This window comes from Phodopus roborovskii, unplaced genomic scaffold (assembly GCF_943737965.1).
Source record: "Phodopus roborovskii unplaced genomic scaffold, PHOROB, whole genome shotgun sequence".
Classification (NCBI taxonomy): domain Eukaryota; kingdom Metazoa; phylum Chordata; class Mammalia; order Rodentia; family Cricetidae; genus Phodopus; species Phodopus roborovskii.
The window spans coordinates 13,517,511-13,531,710 of NW_026126540.1; the positions used below are offsets into that span (position 1 = coordinate 13,517,511).

Below are 14,200 nucleotides of genomic sequence, written 5' to 3' on the forward strand. Positions count from 1 at the left end.
GAAGATGGTACTTTTCCTAGCAATCTTCCCCACCTAAAACATTCATAAAAATTAATATTTGCCTCCTAAGTATACATTCTCTGACACAGTTACCATTCTTATTTCTCTGTGTTCTAGAAATTCTGAGTATATAGGCAGACATACAAATAAGGTAAATATTCTGTTCATATTTTTAAAAAAATTATTTCATTGAAGTTTTGTTTTTATTATGCCTTATTCCTTGGGCATGCACATTTCACAATGCATGTGTGGAGGCCAGAGCACAACTTTCAGCAATTAGGCCTGGGGATCGAACTCAGTTCACCAGGCTTGGTGACAGATGCCTCCACCAGCTGAGCCAGCTCTCTACCTTCTGTTTAGATTTTAAAGCACCATTCCATATATGCCAAATGAGTTATATAATGCCTAAACATAACTTAGTGCAATCTGTATATTTACAGTTAGATAAGAGCAAGAAGTAGCTATAAATAGCAGAAATTCATTATACACCCAAAAAAACTATAAGAAAGGATTTTGTCTTTACCATAAAGAAATGGTAAGACTTGAGAAGATACGTACGTTCAAATGTTATATAATGTATATGTTCCCCTCTTACTATATATAACTTATGTTTTTATTTACCAGTCAAGTTTTGAGAATTTACACATGAAGAAGTTGAGAAATATCTGCAAAATACCAAAGTTTTCCCTGTATCTATGCCCGGTTGATATTAATGATTTAGGGTTTTCATTTCTTTCTTTTCTTTTCTTTTCTTCTTTTTTTTTTTTTTTTTTTTTTTTTTTTTTTTTTTTTTTTTTTTTTTTTTTGTTTGTTTGTTTGTTTGTTTTTCAAGACAGGGTTTCTTTATAGCTTTGAAGGCTGTCCTGGAACTTGCTCAGTAGACCAAGCTGGCCTTGAACTCACAGAGATCTGCCCAGCAATTTAGGGTTTTCTAAACTGCAAGTGATTTAGAAATCTTTGGGGTATGAAAACAGAATCAAACACCCACAACTAAACACTGAGCCGAACTGGAATCCAAATGTAGAGAGGGAAGACAAGACCAGGCTGCAGAAACATGTAGAGACAGCTGACCTGAACAAGGAGGAGCTAACGGGCCCAGACTGATAGCTGGGAATCCAGCATGGGACTGACTCAGACCCCCTAAACATGGGTCTCAGCTAGAAGGCCTGAGCAGTCTAAAGGACATCGGACAGTAGAGCCAGGATGTATCACTGGTGCACAAAAGGACTTTGGGGGCACATCTCCCATGGATGGAGGAATACTCCCTTAACCTAGAGACAGGGGAGAAGGCCTAGTTCCTACTCCAAATGATTTGACAGATTTAGATGACCCCTCCTGGAGGGCATCACCCTACATTTTGGAGTGGGAGTGGAGGATGGGAGGGGAGGGTGGTGGGGGCATGAAAGGGTGGGAGAAAGAGGAAGAGGGAGGGAAGGAGGGAGGGAGGGAGGGAGGGAGAGGGAACTGGGATCAATAGGTAAAATAAAAATAAAAAAAAAATAAAAAAGAGAAATCTCTGGGGGAGAGATTTAAAAGAGAAACACTAAAGTTTAATCATTAAGAAAAGCTTGTCATATATGGGTCAAAGTTTAGTGAACATTAAAGCAATCCTTAAAGTTTGAAGTGGAGCTGTCAATGTGGTAGGAATACTACTACCAAGTACCTTAACATAACTATATTTAATGACAGCCATTTTCCAATCTCTGCATGACCTATGAATCACTTACTTGGTGGCTATTGAATTTTTATTTAAAAATATTTTAATAATTTTTTGAGAATTTTATGCAATTTATTTTTAACATTTTCACCCCCATTCTTCCCCCTAGCTTCTCCTAGATCCACCCCCAGATCCTATCTACTCCAACTTATTAGCACAGTTTTATATCCCCCCTATTCCCCTTTTTTTTAGGATCCCACAGAGTCCAATTTGTGCTGCACATACTCCTAGGTGTGAGGTTATCCAATGGGGTCTGGTTGACCTACCAGTGACCTTACTCTTAAAGAAAACTAACTCTCCCGCCTCTTGTGTGTGTATACTTATGAAATAGTAAGTTTCCATATATAGCTTTTAAAAACATCTTTAGGGTGCATTATTCTCTTCTTCTTCCCCACCCCTACCTGCCTCTCCCCTCTACCTCTCTGCTTCATCCTTCCTCTGCTATTATTCCCCCTTCCTCCTCCATATTACCTGTATTTTATCCCCACCCCCTTATGACCTTTCTTCCCCCTCCTCACCAACAGTTCCTTTCTAGTTCTCTAAAGCTACATATACTCCAAGTTAAACACACAAATCTAGAGATTTGATGCTAAGATCCACATGTGAGTGAGAACATGTGACATTTGTCATTTTGCGTTTAGGTTACCTCATGTCCATGTTTGGTATGTTTTTGAGTTCCATTCATGGAATAAAATCCCACTGTGTGTATGGACCATTTTATTATCTATTACTCAGTTGATGGACATCTAGGCTGCTTCCATTTTCTAGATGTGAATGGAGCATACATGAACATGGATGAGCATGTGTCTCTATCACGGAAAATAGAGTCCATTTCTAGTTTTCAGAGGAGCCACCATACTGATTTCTATGGTGGCTGCACCAGTTTGCACTCCCACCGTCAGGGCAGGGGGATCCTGAGTTCCCAGCATCCTTATCAGCATTTCTTACCTTTTGCTTTCCAGATCTTAGCCATTCTAATTGGGATAAGATACAATCTCAAAATAGCTTTAATTTGCATTTCCCTGATGCCTAAAGATGGTGAACACTTTAAATATTTCTTAACCGTCTGTACTTCTGCTAGGAATGCTCTACACAGCTCTGTAGTGGCTATTGATTTTATTATGGCCTTTTCTATTTTGGTTCACTGTATTCTCACTGTACTCATCATTACATTGTGATTTGAAACAATTTGATGGTATGGATTTTTATCTTATGTCTTTTTTGTCTCACGTTTGGTACCATTTTAAATTTCTGGTAAGGGTAGAACGTAACAAGAGCCATCTGTCCTTCTCTGCATCTGAGTCCTTCTGTTGTGATTCATTGTTGTCAGTCACACACACACACACACACACACACACACACACACACACACCACACAGTCTACTACTTTCTTGCTGCTGCTGTATGAGAATTATGAAAAGCTGACATGTTTAGCACATTGCATGCTGAGTTCTCTGTAGCACTAAGTCTCTGCCTTTGAGGCTTCAGGCTCTATGACATTCTTGTTCAGGTCTAAGTCCAATAGGATGGACTTGTCACTTAAGTGGCTAGTCAAGAGTGCTTCACTTTGCTTTATGCTTCTCAGATGTCTGTATCGAAAGGAATTAAGAAAAAAAAAAACTCATGAAAAAAACATATCACATTTCCACTGATTATGACTCTCTAATGTGTGAGGGAAATGCTGGTATTTCAACCAGGTATGTTACTTGTAGTATGATAGGAAATAAGTTAAAAGCATAATTCATATTCCCTCAAGACTTCTGCCATCATAACTCCAAAAGCATGCCAGGGTTCGCTTCAGCAATACAGTGCTAAACTCAAAAGCACTTCAAGAGAAAGTAAAAGGGGCCAGATTAGGAAAAAAAATTCTACCATCAATGTTGTGATCTGACACCATATTTTTGTTCCCTTGCCTTGATCTACCCATTTTTTCTTTATCTTCCTTGGTGAATTCATTCATCAAGGACAGGTTTTATATTTATTGTAAAGGTGCTGTGTTTGTGCATGTGTGCATAGTGTATGTATATATGTGACACATATATCCAGTTCTTACAAAGCTTAGTGCTTAAAAGTGGCCATATGATTATAAAATATCATATCTTGGCTTTACTGTAATCTAAAACATGGTTCTATGTGAATAAAAGACCAGACATAAAATGAGAGTAAAAGTCGGGAGACAAGCAGAATGATCTCATGTTGGAGGAGAGAGGTGAAGGAGTGTTGGCCAATGTTTGTTTGTTTGTTTCTTTTTTTGAGACAGGGTTTCTGGTAGTTTTGGAGCCTGTCCTGGAACTTGCTCTGTAGAACAAGCTGGACTCGAACTCACAGGGATCTGCCTGCTTCTGCTTCGAGAATGCTGGGACTAAAGGCCCGAGCCCCCACTGCTTCTCAATGCTGGAAGATTTTGAGATTGACAAACAATAAGCACACCTTCTCCTTGGCTTACAGTATGGAAACTGGACCAGAACCAGGTCTGGAATTGGTGCAAAAGAATCAGCTAATGTGTATTTGTCTGAGCTCTGGAGCCTTCTTTTTCTTTTCTTTCTTTTTTTTTTAAAAAAAACAATAATTTGTATTTAAATAAAAAAGTATCTTATTTTACATACCAATCCCAGTGTTCTCTCCCTCCCGACCTCCCACTCCCCCAACCATCTCCTCATCCCACTCCCCATCTACTCCTCAGAGAGGGTGAGGCCTTTGGAACCTTCTTAGGAAGCCTAGTATGAGTGACTCACTTTGATTCCAGCACATGTGAGACTCCAGAATTGTGAGACTCAGGCCAGACTAGCATGTTCCAGGCCAGCCTGGGCTAGTCAAAAGATACCTTCATGCTTGCTCCTGAGGGTGTAACTAGTGGTAGAGTGTTTGCATTTACTAGTCTACAATTTCACTAAGGCCATTGTTTTGTTTGCTTGTGTTGTGTTTGGTTGAGACAGGGTCTTACTAGCCCAGCATGGCTTCAAACTCACCAAGTAGCCATATTTCTCATGTTTCTGCTGTAAATCCCAGCCCTGGCATATGCTACTGTGTCCAGCATACCCACTGCCTTTTGAAAATTCTGAATTCATGTACAGGGATTGATTTGAGCTCATTGTCTTGTACAACGGTTCACATCCTAGAGACACTTAAATTCATACTCCTGCATTCTGGACTTCCCGCCCTTCCTGCACAGGACTCCATCCCTATGATCCTATATGCATGTTCCTGCATTCCTGTTTCCTGCAGATGACACTTAAAAAATTACTTATGCATCAATTACTTTCCCTGTGTTGTAGGTATTTTGTAGCAAAATATTTTTCAAGTTATGTAATATGCCATATTTCTGGGAATTGAAAGTGTAAAAATATAACCACAATTTTGGAAGACTGAAAAGTTTTCAATTTTGCAAAAACAATTTTAGAATTTGGAATAAGTCAATTTCTGTGGAACTATAAAGATAAAATCTGCTGGGCAGTGGTGGCACACGCCTTTAATCCCAGAACTCAGGAGGCAGAGGCAGGCAGATTTCTGTGAGTTCAAGGCCACCCTAGTCTAAAAGAGCTAGTTCCAGGACAGCCTCCAAAGCCACAGAGAAACCCTGTCTCCAAAAACCAAAGCAAACCAAACCAAAATAAAACAAAAAAATCCAAAACAAAACAAAACAAAAAACAAAGATAAAATCTCTCTAGAAAAATGGAGATGGAAGTGAACCATGAAGATAGTAAAGATAAGTAAGTGCACAGCCCCAGAATGCAGAATATTCTGGTATCAGACTCCCCACTCAGTAACTGTATTTGTCTGATTCTCTTGCTAATAGCTTCCAGAGGCCAGGCAAGTCTTCAAGAAAAGAGTTTTGTCTATTTTAGCTCACAGCCTTGCAGTATGAAGGGCAAGAGGCTGCATCTGGTGGTGGCCTTCCAGCTGGTAAAGTTCAATGAGTACCAAGGCAAGAGACTGAGGTTTCTGAATGAGACCATGTCTCCTCCTCCTCCTCCTCTTCTTTTTCTTTTTCTTTTCTTTCTTCCTTTCTTCCTTTCTTTTCTTTTCTTTTCTTTTTTTTTTTTTTAACAGATCTTGCCTCAAGTTTATTTGTAAAAACAGCATAGGACACTGATCATCTGCAGAGAGTCTGTAGGTGTTTCACACCAGTCCATCTGTCTTCACAGTGGCAGACAGAAACCTTTTCTATGGGGCCTTCACATGGGTCTGGGCACCTTTGGGAGCCTGAGCTGGAGCCGAAGCCTGGGCCTTAACAGGAACTAAGGCCTTTGCCTTGGTTTGAACCTATGACCTTTGGCCATGTAGCTTCTAATCGGCTTTTGAAGCTTGGGGTGAGCTATGAAAGCAAGACAGCTGAGTATGCAGCCAGGACCCTTTGGCATCTTGGGTTTAACCAGCTTGGGCTTCACAAGGACCTCGATGGCTCTGTACGTGCACTCATGGCCTGCATTGTTTGCCTGCATCTTCTTCAGGCCTTTCTTTTTCTGCTTCTTGGCAAAGCGCATGTTCCTCAGGAATTTGGGGTCGACCCCATTAAGAGATTCGTATCTTTGTGACCAGGAGTTTCTTGATGGCATGCCTGTGCCATTTCTAGGACTGGTTGTGTGTGGTGTGGTGTGGTTCTTGGACTTGGCCATGTCTGAACCGTATTCCGCGGCTCCCGAAGCAGCTCCTGAAGCGCCTGGAAGAGAAAACCGGTGTCTCTTCTAATGTCAGCGAACTCCACACCGTTGACCTGGTCCAGTCCTACTAGCCCCTAAAAGCCACCTCTAGCCATCATAGTTGGAGTGTGCCTTCTTATTTAATAAATTTAATAAGAATTAAATTTCAATGCATAAAGTTGTTGCCCCAGCCACTTGGAAAACTTACTGGGAGAATATCATGAGTGCAAGAGTTTCATTGCTCCTAAACAGGGAAGTAATATCCCATCTCAAAAAAATAAAATTAAAAATTTCCAGACACACATTATTGGGGGATGTGCTCAAGCCATGTTCAAACAACATCAGTGGTCTTGAAGCATCATTTAACCTCTTACAGCTGGTCTCCTTATCTGTAATATAGAACACCTGACATACAGAGGAAAATCTCAGTCTAGGACTTATTAATTGCTGCAGACAGACGCAAGAGATGGACACTGGTTATGAAAGAGAGATAAAGATATTTTTTTCTAGTTTAATTCTGTCATAATTTCTTTGTTTTGTTTTAGGCGGTGGAGAATGCATAAGATAAGTTTGATATTGAAAGTATAACATTTTATATGAACCTCCACAGCTTATGTTCCAAATGCATGTTCTAACTGAATAGAAGTGCATGGCATTGTACAGACTTTAGGTCTGGTTATTTGGGATGAGTGATGGTTTTGTTTATCTGCATGCATTTTTTATAATAAAGTTTATAAAATTATGTTAAAAGTAATTACTGTAAACATAAAATAATGTCTTAAGAATGAGTCAGTAGTGATGGCACATTGTAATCTCTGCACTTCAGATTGAGACAGGAAGACCATGAACTAGAGCCTGGCTGGGGCTATAAAAATGTAAGGAAGGAAGGGACCAAGAGAGAGAGAGAAAAAGAAAAGGATGAGGAAAGAGAGAGAGGGAAGAAGACACAAACAGCAAATATGTGCCCAAGGATGTTGCTCTTTAGGTCATTTCTCCTACTTTGAAGGAAGGAAAGCACTGTATTTAATATGAGGCACATGTAACAGCAAATATTTCCAGCCAAATTTAGCCAGTCATTGTTTCCATGGCAACTCCTTGCTTTGAGAAAAGGGGCGAAACATAAAGAGATTCTGTATGCGATTTCTGGTCACTTGTTTGAGACAGTCTGGGTAACTGTCAGGGTCATGAGGAAAGGGGCTTGCTTCAACACGGGAGAGTAGAGCATGAACTCTTTATGCACCATCTTATTTGGGAAAGCAATTTTTAGTTGTTTGACAATCTGGCCTCATTTTCAAGCACAATTATCCTTCATAGCCTATCAGACTGCTGCAAAGAGTTGTTCTGATGATGCTCATTAGGGAAAAAAATAAAAGCTAGAAAGTAGGATGTGAGAGGTTGTAGCTGGGAGAAGCAGGCAGGGTGCTGTTGGTTGTGTTCTGGGGTCTATGCAGCCTCAAGGAAGCAACATGCAGCTCAGAGAGTAACTACAGCAGGACAATGCAGGTTAATGCTGTCCTGAATACTAGCTATTAGCCCTCATTGACATCTTTGCTGCCCAGAAGGAAGATTTTCTCCACACTGAAGGAACCACTTGGCATAGAGGTGGCTCAGCTATTAAAGGCACCTTGTTATCAGACCTGGCAGCATGGATTTGATCCCCAGAGCACACATTGCGGAAGGAGAGACCCCATGTCCGAAGGTTCTTCCCTGTGCTCTGACATATGCATAGCACAGGCACACTCCCCTCCCCCTAGCCATGTAGAACTTTGTGTATGCCATATAAGCAGAGATCCCCTGATTATATAAATCTCTAAAACCAGTACTTGCAAGCCCCCCCCCTTTTTTTTAACAGAGTGTCAATATGTAGCTCTGGCTGTCCTGGAACTAAGTCACTATGTAGACCAGACTGGCCTTAAACTCACAGAAGTCTATATGCTTCTGCCTCCTAAGTTCTGGGATTAAAGGCCAGTGCCAGCAGAGCTACTCCAAACAATTTTTTTTTTCTCATAGAATTTTTCATCCTCTGATGTGAAAGACAGAAGACAGCATAAGTTATCAGCAAGTTTTTAAGTGGTTAACAGTGCTTCAAACACCTATTTTATTTTTAATGTAGACTTCTGGACCTGTTTTCAATTGAAACATTGAATTACAATGAATATACAAATATAAGCCCCCTTTGGCTAAGAGTTTACATTATTTCTAAACATATATCAATGTGTCATAATTCACTTCAAGCAGATGAAAAGAAAAAGGGAAACAGTATAGTGCTTGAATACTTTCTGTCTCTAAAGGACAAATCTCTCATATAAAACTCTCATTTACAAAGCTTTTCTGTTAGGGGAAGAAGGATCTGTTTTAGCTCATGACTTGGGGTATAGTTCATCATGATGGAGAAGGCAAGAGGCTAGAGATGGAGGTGCTAGGCTGCTTGCCTGTGTCTCCACAGCAAGCAGAGGAAGAGCTCCCTTTCTGTACAGAGAAAGTGCCTTTTAAAAGTCAGCTAAATGAAGAAACACCACACCATCTCAATTTTACTTAATAAACAGACTGATGAAAAGAGAGATGCTTTTCCTCACAGTATGAGTCATGAAAAATTTTCAAGAGATACCCAGGATGCATGTTTCCAAAACAGATGCTGTCATTGCCAAATCAGCTCAGATTACTTATCAAACATCCATGGGGATCTGGGGATGGTCCAGTCAGTAAAGCCGCTGAGCAAGCAAGAGGACCTGAGAACCTACATAGAATAAATAAATATGGAAGGAGAGAACAACTCACAAAAGCTGTTTTCTGACCTACACACACACACACAAACACATACACACACACACATACACCATGGAAAGTGCATCCCTCTACACACAAAATAAAGCCAAATGATGGCGAGCAATGATAGAGTAGGACACCAGCTGTTGACCTCAGTGTGCACATGCACCCACATGCAAGCACACATGTATACACATACACATACACACATACTACCCAGTTATGAGTTCTATTAGAAAATTTATTTAGGAAGGTCCTGGGAAGGCACCTTTGATCAGATCTTCCCCAAAATAAAAAGTCCAAATTTATGTACAATTTAATGACTTGGTATTTATTATGTGTAACACTGTGAAAGGTCCCTTACCAAAATGCTTCTCCCAAGAGCCATTTCACTCAGAAATGCAAAGTTCTGTTTGCAAACATGTACATGCATTATTAATGCAAAGGCATGGAAGCAAGTAGAACCCCAAGGTTGTGTCACATTAATGTGACTGGAGAGCTAATCAATGCCTCCCTTTATCATTCCAATGCACATTGTGTATCTTCTCCTGGAGATTACAAAAAAAAAAATCTATACAAATTCACAAGTGAAAGACTATTAAGCTCAGATATTTTCATGAAAATATACAAGATATATATGAACATTCTTAATATGTATAATTATGCATGTATAATATATAAATATCTTCTGCAATTTTCATAAATTTGGGGTTATTCGATATTTTTCAAACATTAAAATAGAATTTAGAGGAAGAAACATTATACATCACATCATGTTAGTGTCAGGGGAACAGTAACACAAAAAGCAAGTAATGGTTTTTAAAACCAACACTTTAACCCTCATAGTAAAATAAGAAAAATATTTCAAACAAGACACAAGGAAGAATTCCAAGAAAATCACTGTCTTAGTTAGGGTTTGTATTTGCTGTGAAGAGACACCATGACCACAGCAACTCTTATAAAGGAAAACATTTAATTTGTGTGGCTTATATTTTCAGAGGTGTAGTCCATCATCATCATCCTGGGACATGGTAGAGTGCAAAATGCTAGAGAAGGAGTTGAGAGCAAGTCCTATGATATGACTTGCAAGCAACCAGAAGTAGTCTGAGACACTGAGCATGACTTGAGCTTATATGAGACCTCAAAGTCTGCTTCCACAGTGGCACACTTCCTCCAACAAGGCCATACCCACTAATAATGACACTTCCTTTGGGGGGGCACTTTTCTCAAATCACCATAATAAGTAACACAAAAATGTGATTCTACTAAATAATTTTTTGTCTAGCCTACTTGGCTTGCTATTTTTCTAGTGAAAATAGACATGGAAGAAATTGACACACTTCCTTAAAATGTGACAGAACCACAGTGAAGCTTGTAACACACAAACTTATGAGTTTCCTGGTGGCAGGATTTTTTTTTTTTTTTTTCCCCCTTAAGATCTTGTTTTGTAGTCTGTGTTGACCTGGAACTTGCCATGCCCTGCCTCAGCCTCTTGAATGCTGGGGTTACAGTTATGTTTCACCATGCCAGACCTACTATGGGTTTCTTTCTTAGAAATAATGTTGTGAATAATTTATCTGACTTGTGTTAAAGCTTCCTGGTCCTGTTTCATTAGTAACATACAAAAATACAAACCCTTAATGCCCTGAGCATCAGCCATTGTTCTAACTCACTGCTTAAAATAATTTGCTGATTCAAACTTATTCATTGTTCATCTTGCTATTCATTTCTTATTTGTCAACTCATTAATAACACATTATGATGAATTACAGCAATCAAAGTTAACACTCTGGCTATACTTTAATAAACATGAAAACTAAAGCTTAAGGAGCAAACTTAAATGGGAAAAGACAAGGAAAATACCACTCATAGGGACAGTTTGTTTATTTTTAGATCCCAATGAAGCTAATTAATCTCCTGAGTCAGGAAAGTTTTCATTACATTTTGTAAACCTCCTATTTTTTGCTCTGTGCCATCCCTTTGTTGGTCTCTAAAACTGAAACTTGCATTACAAAGCAACCTTAACATCTTAATCTGTAATTATCTTTGTGGGCTGAGTCACAGAGAGAGCTAAACTTAAACCAAATGGTAATGCCTTGATACATTTTTTACCAACTTTTAAAGGATACAGACCACTAAAATATGCAATTGTCTTGAATGAACTAAGAACAAATGGATACATAGAAACACTACGTCACAAGCAGCCTTTGGAACTAGCCAGGATCCGGTGGCTAGGAGTTGAGAGACTACACTTGAATCAACTTGGTGAGTGGTAAAATGAACATGCCGAATGTGGGGAAGGCTTGGGCTTTGAAATTAGGAACCAAACCTGGATGAGTCTCTTGGAAAATCTTTCTGATGGCCAAATTCATTAACTGACCAAGGGAGGTTGGCTATCTAGACCCTGTGTGTAAAGCTTCCCTCCCACCATAATGGCTGTCAAATGATGGCAGTCTTAAAATAGTGGCTCCAAGAACTAAGAAAGGAAAGACACAGAAACTATTGATATGGGAACTAGAGCCAATTATCTTAGTCTGAAATCTATGTCAGTGTTGCTTTCTAGGCCATAGGATTCTGGCAGAAGACAAAGCAGCAGCAACCATGGGGCAGGCACTGGTCCATGGAAGAGTGTATACTTAGCATACACAAGGTTCTGGGTACTATCCCCAGCACTAAGGGAAGAGATATCTAGTGATGTGCATATTAGCTCCATCAGTGATGGCCTGTATGTACTCTGATGGTCCCTAAGGCTGTAAGGAGTTGAAAAATTCCTATTACCAATGACATCATAGTTGTGCCATAATGTTGTCTTACCTCGAAGTACTACAGGCTTAGGATGATGTATATGTAAACAAATCTACAGTGTTTACTGTTCAGATGAGAGTAGAGCATACAATGATGTATAACACAGAGTATTTGGTAATGACACTACACATACACAGTATGTTTCTGGTTTATGTATTTCATATACTATACCTGACACAATCAACTTACGAAAAAGAAAGTTTAAGTTTGGCTCTTAGCTGTGGAGGTTTTGGTTCATGCTTAGCTGGGTTTCTGTCACAGCTGCTCACAATCATGGAAGCCAGGAAGTGAGAGAAATAGAGTCTTAGCTTCCCAGAGGAGGCAACACCTCCTGCTAAGCCTTGCCTCAGGAAGTGTTCATAGTTCCCGTCTTAGTTGCTTTTCTGTTGCCGTAAAGATGCCATAACCAAGGAAACTTATAAAGAGTTTATTGAGTCTTGCAGTTTCAGAGGGTGAGTCCATGATCATTATGGCAGGGTGCATGGCAGCAGGCAGGCAGGCAGGCATAGCGCTGGTGCAGTAGAAGAGAGCTTGCATCTTGATTCACAAATACAAAACAGAGGGCTAGCTAGGAATTGCTGACCTTTTGAAACCTCAAAGCCTTCCCAGTGACAAACCTTCTCCAACAAGGCTACACCTCCTAATCCTTTCTAAACAGTTCCATCAACTGGCAACCAAGTATTCAAATATGTGAGCCAAAACAAGTCTCATTTAAACCACCTAATAGTGACACACCAGGGAACAAGCTTTTAACTGACTTGGGCCTTTAAGAGTTCAAATTACAGCACTAACTTCATTCCATTTTCTGGGAAAATTAATAGTTTTTCCTATTTGTTTCACAAGAACCCCCACCACCTAGTACTGAAGGTAGAACCCAGGGCTCAATACATGCTAGGAAAGTGCACTACTACTGGGCTATATGCTCAGCACTTTGCTGCCCAGTTCTCACCCTCCAACTTCTGGATCAGGTTCTCTTGAAAGTGAACTATACTGTAGGCGAAGTTTCTCTGTGTCTCAGCAACCACTCCCAAATAGCCATTCAGAGACTTATTATTAATTATAAATGTTCAGCTATAGCTAAATTAACCCATATTTCCTCTCTCTCTCTCTCTCTCTCTGTCTCAGATCTTCGAGACAGAGTTTCTCTGTCCTGGAACTAGCTCTGTGGACCAGGCTGACCTCAAACTCAGAGATCCACCTGCCTCTGCCTCCTGAGTGCTGGGATTAAAGGCACACACCACCACAGAACCCATATTTTTTATCTGCCCTCTGTCTCATGGCTATTTCTTTTTTCAACATGGCATTGCTTCTCTCTACCTCCCTTGTGACTCCCTAGACTCTGCCCTTCTTCCTCAGAGCATCCTCTGTCAGGCTGTCCCACCTATAACTCCTGCCAGTCAGCTCTTTTACTAAACCAATCACAAGGTGCTTTGGCAAAGACACATCTTCACAGTGTAGGAAAGGATTATTCCATGACACGACTCTGCTGGACCAATTGAGTCTACAGAAGAACTCTGAGTTCAGCTGTTCTTTAAAGTTCCTCAAATTTAGCAGCAAGGACAAAGATTTCCACCAGATTTCAGTGTCAACCATGCTTATTAAACCAGATGAGGAATAGCATCTCCCTGCTTTGCCCGGCTTTGTCCCATCCTGGCAGTTGAGCCCCTCACTAAAGTTGCAATTTCTAAATATCTCTTTCTTTGCCTCTCCTTTTTCTATTATTTTGGGGCTGGGTTGGGTATGGGTGGGCTATATACCCCAGGCTGACTTTGATCCTCACAAGCCTCCTGAGGGGCTGAGAGATGAACATCACAATGCTCTGCTCTGAGTCCATTCTCATATCTGACCTAGCCAATGAAACTGGAAGTCTATCTTTGTCCCTCTTCTTAAAAGTGTAAACATTACTGGATTTCAAAAACAAAACAAAAATAAAATAAATAGCCTGCTTTCTTCCCCATAGCCAGGACTGCAGCAATGGTCACCACTTGAGGCAGGATTGTGACATGCCCTGGGCCCCTGGGTAGAGCCCTGCTGCCTTACTTTGGGTCTCCACAGGCCTCACTGTGACTGCAACCACTGTCAAGCGTGCTCCCTGTAACATTCTCTGACCCCAGAGAGCCATGTGCCATTCCTAGAACATCTATGGCCAGCCATAAAGAGATGGTGTGAGTCTAGCTCTCGTTCCATCAGTTAGGAATCAGTCTGCCAAGTCCCATCCTCTGACCATGACAATCTCCTTCCCTTGCCAAGACAGCATCCCTCTCTAGGACCA

General features: G+C 40.4%; 1 protein-coding gene across 1 annotated transcript; it reads right to left on the reverse strand.

Moving 5' to 3' along the window:
* Positions 1-5,955: 5,955 nt before the first annotated feature.
* On the reverse strand, positions 5,956-8,028 carry LOC127232907 (60S ribosomal protein L29-like). Its single transcript, XM_051199236.1, has 2 exons — positions 7,995-8,028; positions 5,956-6,377 (listed from the first exon to the last, which is right to left on the reverse strand). Exons 1-2 carry the CDS (start codon positions 8,026-8,028, stop codon positions 5,956-5,958), a joined length of 456 nt encoding a protein of 151 aa, XP_051055193.1.
* Positions 8,029-14,200: the final 6,172 nt, after the last annotated feature.

Coding starts and splice junctions, on each gene's coding strand:
- LOC127232907 (XM_051199236.1), bottom strand. CDS start 8,028: ATGTGTGCTCTGGGGATCAAATCCATGCTGCCAG. Junction 6,378..7,994: donor GATCAAATCCATGCTGCCAG/GTCTGATAACAA, acceptor TTTCTCTTCCAG/GCGCTTCAGGAGCTGCTTCG.